This window comes from Pyxicephalus adspersus, chromosome 7, assembly GCF_032062135.1.
Source record: "Pyxicephalus adspersus chromosome 7, UCB_Pads_2.0, whole genome shotgun sequence".
NCBI lineage: Eukaryota > Metazoa > Chordata > Amphibia > Anura > Pyxicephalidae > Pyxicephalus > Pyxicephalus adspersus.
In genome coordinates, this window is record NC_092864.1 from 14433076 (window position 1) to 14445477 (window position 12402).

At 43.2% G+C, this 12402-nt stretch overlaps 1 protein-coding gene across 6 annotated transcripts in view; it reads right to left on the reverse strand.

Moving 5' to 3' along the window:
• ARHGAP17 (Rho GTPase activating protein 17) overlaps positions 1–3870 on the reverse strand; it is a 76175-nt gene extending 72305 nt beyond the window's left edge. For 5 of the 6 annotated variants that reach the window (XR_011921663.1, XM_072417548.1, XM_072417547.1 and 2 more), the window contains exon 1: positions 3702–3870. Coding sequence is in view for 5 of the 6 variants with exons in the window: in XM_072417548.1 (XP_072273649.1) it covers positions 3702–3754 (53 nt within the window). In the remaining variant the exon portion in view is untranslated. The remainder of the gene's footprint in view (positions 1–3701) is intronic. The other variant, XM_072417543.1, reaches the window with a different exon arrangement.
• Between the last annotated feature and the right edge of the window lie 8532 nt (positions 3871–12402).

A 12402-nucleotide genomic window follows, 5' to 3' on the forward strand; every position in this document is an offset into this window, starting at 1 on the left:
AATTTCCAGTAGCAAAACCCCAAGACAAAACACAGGGCATGTATACAATATAATACTTTGTTGCAGCCAAACACTTCTACATAATTATTAATGGCAAAGGAATTTTAAGTATTCTAAAGAGGAGTGCGGGTAGGGTTAAATCTGCCAGATGAATAGGTTGTAAACGCCCTGTTTATAAGTTACAAAGTGCCACGATGAGAGCAATCAACTGCTTCATTGCAGCACAGGGTGAAGGTAGTGAAAGGCTGAGCAAGCAATCATTCATTAGCTGTGAGAAAAACTACAAGGCCCAGCATGCCCCTTCCTGGCATTCAACCTGTGATGTTATATCGCCCATGGGGGGGATGTGATAAGAATCCTGAGCTTAACAATGCAGGGAGGGCATAGGGTTACATAGCACAAAGTGCCCCAAATAGGGATCAGCTAGTTGAATGACCCAAATATTTGCCCACCAATAAAAATGGCTCCCACTACTACCAATTCTGTAAAACGAGAGAACTATCCGCTTCCTTAAACAAATCTGACAGATCAACGATGTCATGACATAAACCAACCCACTCAAATTCCTCTGAGGCCAAGCCAAATAAGTTAAAACCATGGAAATGTTAACTGTTTAGAAGAAGAAATGTGCAGAATTAGAAAACTTGGAACTCCCCAGCACAGCTCAGGATACAACAATCTGCTACAATGTATTGAATATGAAATCAAAGGATTACTATGTTACATTTTTCCTTTAATAGAATCCTCTGTATTCTCCATAGATTTCTTTTTAGTCAGGGTGGGAAGAAGCTGTAGGCGGGTGGTGGATTTGTTCCAACCCAACTTTTCTACCAAAAACAGCCGGGTGATTACTGCAAAGTGCCGGGTGGTGTGCCCAGCTAAAAGAGGCCGGGGAGAAAACTGTTTTCAGTCCAATAATATAATTGAGCCCCCACACTTTAGCCAATAGAGTAGAAATGATGCATTTGCATGCAATCTATGGAGCCAAAGCATTGCCACCCTGCCAACCTCAACTGGATGTGCAGCATTATTATAAATAAACATGATTTATATAGCACCAACATCTTACGCAGCGTAGTACACCATGCCAAGCAATCCTCCTGGTTATATGACCAACAACGGAGCTTCATGTGCACTGCTTTGGAAGGAAGGGGGATGGAGGGGAAGAGAGAAATCATTTTTCTTTTATTGATGGAGGTGCCAATTTTGATAACAGAAGTGTTGGCTACCGTTAGAATATTTCTGATCCTTAGGGTTTTGCAATGTTTTATGCTCCACTAATGACCTTTGTTCAGAGATGTCCAGCAGTAAAAAAGTGACCAAAAGTCTGGTCAGCCAAAGAGCTTAGTAGGCATGAGCAGATCCGCTGCCAATTTTGTGCTCAATCAACCTCCTAAAGCACAGAAAGCAAACGTCTAATCAAGGAAAAGTATAAAAGAAAGTTAAAACTTTTCCCTATGCTAAAGAAAAAGAAAAACATTTATATTGCTGTGTATTGGATAGATGGCCCTGAAAGGACAGGAACATTTTTTTAAATCGGGTTTGATCCACCCGAGCTAAGGGTAACCTAGCTTAATAATAGCAGAATAAAATAAATAGAAAACTTGCAACCATCTAAGGCCCAATACACACAAGCAGGTCCGCTGCTGACTTTGTGGTCGATCAATTAGATTATTTAGATCGAAAGCTCAAAATCCTTAACCCGCGCATACCATATTCTGCCCCCTTTTTTATGGGATAGAATGTTATTTCTTTCACTTTCTATTTGTCTGCATTTATTATACTTTTACTGAACCAAAAATCAGATCATTTAAAAAAATGGTGGTTAACTTCAAATCTTAAAGTTTCATTAGAGTTGACCAGAAATAAAAATCGGCCCACGAGAATAGTATAAAAGGGGAATTCCCCGTACTTAGAAATTTATTCACACTTCCTGTTGGGTTTTTGGTATAGGAAGTGAAATCTGTTTTAGACACTAAAAGCAAAATGAAAAAGAAAAAAAAAAAAAAAACAGTGTTCTCCCCAGCCCTATTTAGCTGGGCGCACCACCCGGCACTTTTCAGTACCCACCCGGCTGTTTTTATGTGGTTACTGATAAGTTTGGTCACAATACAGGGCTGCCACCCACCTACAGCTTCTTAATAACTGGCTTTAAAAAATTTTTGGGGAGAATACTGGATCTCACCTATACTTCATTGCCGATAACACACAAACCTCAGCAAACACAATCAGCATTCGATATTACGTGCAGACATGTCATTTATTATACCGAGCTACCTATTCTTGCCATGCCAGCTTCATGCCACGCACAATCAACTTAGCTACTTGGAAGCACAGTATTTATTCCAATAGCACCAACCTACGATGGTGTGATGTACAAAGCATAGATCCAATCAGATCTGCATACCACATTAGTTTTGTACGACGCCACAGGTTATGTCGGCACACACAGCAATGGCGAATTACTGATGCAAGAGCGCTAACTGGATTATATGAAAAGGTTTAAAGGGTTTTCAGAGATAATGGACTGAAGCGGAGCAGAGAACTAAAGACGTTTAAACAAGTCCTAAGCCGATAGAACGGAGAGGGTCAGGGGTGCAAAGGTGGGCCCATATGGGCGATTTGTAAGATGGTGATTACTACTCACAGGAAACAGAAATATTCCATAATGAAAGCCAAAAAGTAAAAGATTTCCTCTGACTTCCTGTTGTGCCTATAGGACAGGAAGTGAAATCTCTCAGGGAAAAATCATTCCCTACTCCCTCATCCAAAAATAAAAGAGGTGCTGAATTTGGCAACGCCAGGGGCCAACCTGTACCCCCCAATGGGGGCTGATTTTCTGAACATGGAGGCCCCAGTGATACTAAGTCACCCCCCATGCAATCTCTGCTCATTGTATTCTATGAAGATGCTTTGCATGCGGTCGGTGCCCTGATTGGCATCGGTGAGGGTGATGGGTATGAGGAGCAAATCTGTCCTTAAAGGGAGGGTCCGCTTTCATGAAATAAATTGTCACCCTGGGCAAAATCTCAGGTCTCTTGCAACAGGAAACAGTAAGACGAGGAATGTGTAAAACTGGGGGTCACAGATGGATAAATATTTTGGGGGCTCCCAATATGTCACCCGAGATTGCCCGTAGCTTATGGCTGCCTAAAGGGGAAGCTACACAGCTGGAAGGCATCAGTCTATAGCCAACAGCAGGGGCCCCAGAACTGCCTTGGGGCCCCTTTATGGTGCAGCGCTTGGCCGGCGTTCCTTTTTTTAGCATTGCAGTGATTGAGCGCACAGCGACCACAAGACGCAATGACAATAATGCACCGCCACCGCCTATGTGAGCGATGATTGGCACAAACGTTAGCTTCGCTCAATGTTTTTAGGTGCCCATGGAGGAGAGAGGTGCCCCGCCTGTGTGCACAAAGCCTCCCATAGCAGTGGGGACCCCTTGTAAGCAGGCAGAAGGTGACGGCAAGGCGGGGGAGGTGTGAGGAGTTTTTAGGGGCACATCCAGGTCTGGGTGACTTTGGGGTAGGTGCAGGTAAGTCTCTGAGTGACCGGGAAGTTTGTGTGGAGTTAGAAAGTTGAGAGAGGAGGGCAGGACAAGTCCTGGGGGGGTCATTTCCTTCATTTATAGCCCCTGGGGGTCCCCACATTACAGCCCCGAGACCCCTTTTACAGGGGCCCCCGTCTGCCCGCTCACTTACCGGCCCACGGTCTGGTTGGCCAGCTGCCGCATGCGGTTGAATTGTTTCTTCATGGCGGAGTTGTGTCAGGGCCGCTAATAATCCATAGAGAAGCCGGGACAGGCCGGGGAACAGGCCGACACACAGCACGGAGAGCCCGGGGCTCCGGAGTGGGAGAGAACCGGCACCTCCCAGACACACAACCAGCCCGGCCCTCCCTGTGGGCTTCACCCCGAGCACTCCGCCTCCTCCCCGGCCACTCAGCCCTCCTCCTCCCGCCACGGCACAACTCCTCCTCCGAGCGCTGGGCCCAGGAGCTGACACTCCATTACCCTCCCCCTGAACGCTGGACCCAGAAACTCAAACTTACTCCCTCACTCAATCCCCCCCCGACAAATAATGAACGCTGGGTCCAGGAGCTGACACTTATTCCTTCTCCTCCTAGTACCTAGCACTGGGCCCAAGAGCTGACACTTACTCGCCTCCCACTACTAATAAGCTCTAGGCCCAGGAGCTGACACTCACTCTTCCTCCTTCTAGTACCCAGTTATGGGTCCTAGCACTGACACTCCCACTAATACTACTCCTCTTGCTTTTATTACTGGGCCCCGAAGCTGACATTCATTCCTCCTAGTACTGAACTCTGGGCCCAGGAGCTGACACTCACTACTACTACTACCATATGCTTGGTCTAAAAGCTGACCCTTCTTTTTTTTCACTTAAACATAAAATTCATGTCTATTTGCTAGACCCAGGAGCTGACACTCCTCATAGTGGTCAGTGATGATATAGAGAGTGATGATGAAGAAATAATCTGTACAAGGAGTTTGGTCTCTGGGGACAGGTAGGGGCAGATTTTGGAGATGTTGCGTAGGTGAAAGTGAAAGCGAAAGGGGGGTGAATGAGAATCTATGGAAAAGCAGCGTTGTCACCCTCAGACTGGAAAGGTTTTAGGACTGTAGAACACCTTTATTTTAGGGGTGTACTATACTTTACACAACCTGGCCAGGTAGATATCACTGCTTCGATGCCATGGAGTTGGAATGCACAAAAAGTTCTCTGATTTCTGGAAGGATCAGCGCTCATCAGACGGTTATACCAAAACACTTTTATTGGTATATTAAAGTGCCCGTTGATATTACCAATGTGCACTACATTTTCCACAACACTCTGGTTTGGTGCATTTGGTGCTTTTAAAAAACAATAGGCAATCCAGTGCACCATTGCACGCCATGTGCATTAGCATGACGCACTTGTGGGATCGAGCCCTGGCAGACCATAGCAGAGCGAATATCAGCCACTTACATTTGGGGTGTACATACCCTTTAGGTCACTGAGGAGCTGCCTTCATCAGGAATGTTTGCAGCGCAGTGATTATAGCAGATTTGTTTGTTCCTGCATACAAGACGTTCACCAACACGCACAATGCACACGTCACATACATTCTTTACTGCTCCCAGTTCATCTTTATGACATAAAGGATCAACAAAGCTTAGATTGCCTTGCGGAAGACCTGTTCTTGGTGTTTAAGTGCACCTGCAAATAGTGATAGAGGACCAGGTATTGATTGAAGCCCAACCAAGCCCAAAACCTTTTTGTTTTGTTGTTTTTTTTATCCTAAATTCCTGTCTGATAAACTTGTTGTCACCTCAACAGAAAGTAAGGAAACCTGTTCTAACAGAAGATCGGAGAGCAGGTATAACCCTAAAGGGGTTCTATTCCATTCTTACTCCCAAATGTCTGGCATACACTCTAAGGCTAAGTGTACATTGATGGTTGTGAGGTGGTTTAATGGATGCCAATTGGCCCTCAGGTGCCACCCCACACTAATAAGATGATAATAATGGGCAGCAGTGCCTAAACCTCTGCACCCAATCCTGCTTTATTAAACACTGCTTGCAGCTTCTAGGTGACCATATGGTTGTGAAGCAATATGAATCGATCCGCTACACAACCACTCATATGCACTTAATCTGAGCATGTGCCCACACTAATGCCATTGGGTGCTTTACAGTACATCCTGGCTGCAAGAACTTTACAAACTATACCACCTGTGCTATTACTTTGCTGCAGTCAATCCACATGAACCCTATTTAGCCCTGGCTGAAGATGACTACCCTTGGTGCCTTTTTATCCAATCTTAGCACCCTTTACCGACCCTAGCACACCTGGTGGTAATGTATCGCCGTCCATTTATGTTAACCTTAGCTAGCCCTGGCTGCAAGCTCTTACCTAACCTTGGCACTCTGGGTGCAACAGAGCTGCCATCAATCTACGTCAACCCGTGGTTAGCTGTGGCTGTAAGTACTGTACCAAATCTGGTGTAAAATGCAGTCAGCCATCTCTGTTAACCCTAGCTAGCCCTGGCTGCAAGAGATTACCTAACCCTTGCACGTCTGGCTTTACTGTATGTCTATCTCTTTTTGTCATCCCTAGTTAGCCCTGGGGTGTAGTCGTAAAAAAAGAAAAGGGGGCACAGTAATAGTGAAGGCTATCCATGGCGAGTGCACAGGGAGAGTCTGTACGGGGGTCCCAAAAAATGTGGGGGCATGGCGTGCCCACGCAAGCCCACCCCACTACATCCATGAGTGCAGCTCTCCATCTACATGAACCTGAGCTAGCCCTGGCTTCAAGTGCTTATCCAACCCTACCATCTTTGGAGTTACTATGTGGCCATCCATCTCCATTACCCTAGCTAGACTTTGCTGCAAGTGTAACTCACCCCTAGCCCTAGTTCAGTCGTCCATCTGTGTCCCCCCTAGCTAACCCTGACTTCAAACACCTACCCAACCCTCCGACTTCTGGTGTTACTGCATGGCCACCCATATGCGGTAATCAAATTTAGCCAGGACAACAAGGACAAGACAAGTGCTTACCCAACCCTAGCAGATGGGCAGACATACAGTAATGCACTGCATTCCTTCAAACTGTGCAGAAGCTTAAACTCACCTTGATCACTGCCAATGGAAACAATCTTTTTTGATCATTTCCAGTGCCAGATTTTAAAAAATGAGTGCTGTTCTGTTCAATGGAGAGGGGAGGAAGAAGGGAGAGTGAGCAGCACCCTTCTGTGCTCTCCTCCATAGGAATTGTTCCCAATTGGTCATTATTCAGTTTGCTATGGCGGATGGATGAACGACATCAGTGGATGACTGTACACATATCAGAAAGGTTGTGCTCATCTCGGACAATAATCATCTGATGTATTTAGTTTTACCCAGAAATATCAGTTCACTAGCGACCATAGAGAGGTGCACAGAGAAAGTGAGAAGGTAATAATCTAACAGGTTCTCTTTAACAAACAGGTATTGCTATTCCTAGTTTGCCTAAACCATCCAACTAAATATTCCTGATCAATGGTAACCATTATTTATAAATAACTCATAGCAATACATTTATTTTTAACCCAATGATAAAGGTGTCATAACCAGTAAACTGCCAATAAATGTCTAATGAATATTTTATTGTGCTTATAATTTATTGCTGTGAGTCTTCCAGCACACACATGTGGCAGGAATTACCTGGACTTTATATGGGAGCCATAAGATCCTCTTATATAAAATCCGGTATATGTTGTTGTTTGTGCAGCGGAGGATCTGACCAGCCAAAAAAGGAGGGGCGAGCTTTTATTTAAAGATGACGCGCTCAGGTAATTGATTGACTAGTTTTCGGTTTGTGCTCCAACCAGTTAACACTTTGATCCCAGACAGGTGAGCTGACAGCATAGCTCCTCCCCCTTCCAGTGATGGTCTGTTACCTGCACAGGTAGCACGGTGTGACACAACAAGCTCTCATGAATGACACATTGGTCTCCTGAATAACACGCGTTACACATACATTAGTAATGACAATAACAAAGTGAGCAGCTTGTGCTGTGCCAAGCATGACGATATCACCTGTACAGGTATGTGCGGAGTGAGATAAACATCCAAATTTCATGGCCTCAGCTGATCACGTGTTTACTGCAGTGATAAAAAATGCAAGGATTCTTTCTGCATGCCCATGGGTAATGCTGTGATTCCTAAATTCGGAGACAAGAGGGACACTGATCTCAAAGTACATAGGTGAGCACACCAGGCGCAAGAAATAATTGGATAACCCCTGAGCTTAATTTAGTTTGATTATTTTTATTCACTTATTGTAAAAATCATGACATTTGTGCCCACTAAAAGGATTTTACTTGCATTAGAGAGATTTCCTCTTACTTCCTATTGCATCTCTGGGACAGGAAGTGAAGGTGAATCTCCCCCATGGTACACTGACAGTGCAATAGAAACTGATATTGGTACAGCGTTGGCCCCTCTTTTACAGAATATCTGTATGAATGCTGGAGACACTCGATGGAGATCTAGGATCATTCACTGCACAATGTATAGATACCAGGGCAGGGATTTGGTAAATATATAGAGCTGAGTGGGTGGGAGGCGTCACTTTAAGTGTAGGGGTACAGATGGCATAAGTGTATTTAATCTTTAGGATATATTACAATGGTAACCAGCGTCCACCTCTTAGATTTTAAGCTCTTCGGGGCAGGGTCCTCTCCTGTGTCACTGTCTGTATTCGTCTGTCATTTGCAACCCCTATTTAATGTACAGCGCTGTGTAATTTGTTGGCGCTATAAAAATACAGTTTAATATTAATAATGATAATAATACCAACGAGCGATCCTATTCATACATCTTGAATTCCTTTTTTAATACTTGGGGGTCTCATTATGTTTTCACCCAAAACTCCCATAAGATTTACCCAAAGTCCATTGTATAAAAAACTGTAAAAAGTTGATTCACACATTTTCTAATTGCATCCAAAGTCAAGAATCTGTACATTTTGGGCAAAAATTGAGTGAATTATTTTTTTACATTCCCAATACATTCACATTTTGCTGGATCGTTCAGGTTTTCTATTATAGTCTATCACATGCTTCTGTGTAACCCCAGGGTTCCTCCAAAGGTTGCTAGGGGGTTCCTTGAGCAATTTCCACCTCTCAGGGCAGTTTAGGTGACACCAATGATGTTTTTTGCTATCTGTAAGGGTGATATTCTTCCCAATGGCCAGCAATATAAGAGGCATTTGTCCTACTGACCACCACACTAATATACTGTGAGCTGTGGATATAGTCATTTTAGGAGGCGTTCCTCCAAGTCCTGAAAGTTATTTCAAAGGTTCCCCCATGTTAAAAAGGTTGAGAAAGGCTGATCTATCTTCATCAGTCTTATATAACTTTAATAAATGTCTCCAATTCAATATCCATATTTGCTTGTTCACCATTTATTGACATGATTTTGAGAATGATCAGTGCAGTGAAAAGCAGTTACACCGGTGAGTAACAATATGAAGCTCTGACACTTGCTTTTGTCATCGGGGGTTTACTGGTTGGAGTTCGGCTAAAGTAAAATACATGCATGAGGTTGTGAAATGAGCTATAAAATGATTACTATTAGGGAGCTAGGCTGCCGCCAATCATATGTTACTGGTACCGAGTCATTCAGATTGAGGCAGTTAAGGGGTCCCTGGGTGGGTACTGTAGTTTTAGGAGGTCTTATGCACACATCCAGCCTACACCATTATACTAATGGATGATCATCAACCAATGATATGATAGCATAGTGGTCAGGTAACCCCTGAAATTTTATTAATCATGTTTTCAAAAAAAAAGGCCCATGGCGGATCACACACACATGACTTACTAATATACAGACGCCTTCTGCACCTTGAAATTCTCATCTTTTTATTATTAATAATAATAATAATAATATTTTTAAACAGTATTTATAAAGCGCCAACATATTACGCAGCGCTGTACATTAAATAGGGGTTGCAAATGACAGATACAGACAGTGATACAGGAGGAGGAGAGGACCCTGCCCTGAAGAGCTTACAATCTAGGAGGTGGGCGAAGTGTCACACAATAGGAGGGGGGATATGGAATGGTGGGAAGTAGTAAAGGTTTCAAAAAACAGAAGAAGACGGGTAGGCAAGTTTAAAAAAGATGGGTTTTGAGTTCTCCTTTAAATGAGCAGAAAGTAGGAGCAAGCTGAATAGGAAGACCAATCTTGGCATGTTAATTAACCATATAAGGTAAAGGAAATCAAAAAGATCATTATTCCAAGGTAAGATTTCCATACGTTGTAACATTATTTAGCTGTGATGGTCCTGGCACACACTCCTGTAAAAAAATAACACCACCAAGACACACTCCATCAGTTTTCTCACAATGTCATTTTCCATTAATCATATGATCAATTCAAATCTATCTTTGTGATCAACTATGAGTGTTCAATGTACCAATCAGGTCCTATTCTTGTTGGATACTTATTATTATTTCAATTTTATTATAACATCCAATAAAAAAGAAACAATTTTGCATGATCAGTTTTAGAAAAGCATTCTGAGCAGTATCTAAACAATAGGATCATTTTTTTAATGATTCAACAACACATATATATAAAGATCAGCTAACCTGCTGTTATTTCTGTGTGTTAGAGAGTAGAGAGGAAGAGAATTTTTAAAAGAATGTTGAAATGTGTACGTGATCAGTATGATTGCATTCATTACTATATGGCTTCTGTATCTCTTCCAGCCAGCACCAATGATATCAATATTTGCATGGTCAGTGATGCCACCTAGTGTCATAAATATGGTATTACACCAGAAGAACTCCAAAGTATATGCAGGTAGCTATTATTATTATTAATATTATTAATAATATTATTAAACATGATTTATATAGCGCCAACATATTATGCAGCGCTGTACATTAAATAGGGGTTGCAAATGACAGACAGATACAGATAGTGACACAGAAGGAGGAGAGGACCCTGCCCCAAAGAGCTTACAATCCAGGTGGGAAATTACCTGGAAACAGTTGGAAATTCTATTGGGAATTTCTACAACTATACTGCACACAGTGCTTTTGAAATAATAAAAATGCATACAGAGGATACTAATTTTGTCAGTGTTTTAACCCAGAATATAAAATCTAGGGTGTGCTGATGGGAAAATGCCCTAACACCCCCAATTATCATTCTGGCTGCACCCGTCTGTCCCATCTCCTGGCCCCTTGTTCTTTTACTGGCCCTTTTCTATTGTTTTAGTCCCCAACTCGCTCCCCAGCCTCTTATTACTCTGGTTTTGCCCCATTCTATTCTCACACTCTTCTGTTCCTAAATCCGAACCCCAGCTGTGCCCAATAAAAGGGGTCCCCAAGTTCTCTGTTTTATAATATACAGAATGCTATGAGTGGGGCTGGAACAATCAAAGGCCACAATTCCAGCAGAGAGATCACCTTGTTGGATATCAAAGATTGACAATCAACTCTTTCTACCTTTACCCGTCTCTTCAAATGGGGTTAATGCCAAGGCTGCCATACACTGTGCAATATTCCCAGTGGATCAGTAAATCCATTGAATATTAATCAAAAATGCCCAGTTGAGTGCTCCTCCCTTTCTCCAACTATGAGGAGCGCTCGCAGCCAATGGGAGTGCTCCCTGCTGCTTATAATGACATCACAGCTCTGCAAGGGTTTGTTTGTAACAGCAAAGACTGCTCATTGGTTGCTAATCCAATACAAAATGTGTTTGAATGAGTTTATATTTGAATTTCCCGCACACGCGCCGACGTTATCGCCGAGGGACACGTACACGCTACGGATGGAGAAGAAGAAGCCAGCCGGCTTCTTCTTCTCGGAGAGGGCACCCAACGCTGGAGGACGACGCTGGAACGACGCTGGATGATCACAGCGGGACCAGGTAAGTGATCGATAAACCCGAACTTTTCTCACTGTATTTTCATACAGTGAGAACAGTTCGGGTTTATCGATAATTGTAATTTTTTTTAACCCGAACCAAGGTCAGGTTTATCGCTAGGGTGGTTAATAAACATGATTTATATAGTGCCAACATATTATGCAGCGCTGTACATTAAATATGGGTTGCAAATGACAGACTAATACAGATAGTGACACAGAAGGAGGAGAGGACCCTGCCCCAAAGAGCTTACAATCCAGGTGGGAAATTACCCGGAAACAATTGGAAATTCTATTGGGAATTTCTACAGCTATACTGCACACAGTTGTTTTGAAATAATAAAAATGCATACAGCGGATAATAATTTCCTTGTCAGTGTTTTAACCCAGAATATAAAAGTCTAGGGTGTGCTGATAGGAAAATGCCCTAACACCCCCAATTATCATTCTGGCTGCACCCATCTGTCCCATCTCCTGGCCCCTTGTTCTTTTACTGGCCCTTTTCTATTGTTTTAGTCCCCAACTCGCTCCCCAGCCTCTCATTACTCTGGTTTTGCCCCATTCTATTCTCACACTCTTCTGTTCCTAAATCCGAACCCCAGCTGTGCCCATTATAAGGGGTCCCCAAGTTCTCTTTTTTGTAATATACAGAATGCTATGAGTGGGGCTGGAACAATCAGAGTCCACAATTCCAGCAGAGATCATCTTGTTGGATATCAAAGATTGAGAATCAACTCTTTCTACCTTTACCCGTCCCTTCAAATGGGGTTAATGCCAAGGCTGCCATACACTGTGCAATATTCTCAGTGGATCAGTAAATCCATTGAATATTAATCAAAAATGCCCAGTTGAGTGCTCCTCCCTTTCTCCAACTATGAGGAGCGCTCGCAGCCAATGGGAGTGCTCCCTGCTGCTTATAATGACATCACAGCTCTGCAAGGGTTTGTTTGTAACAGCAAAGACTGCTCATTGGTTGCT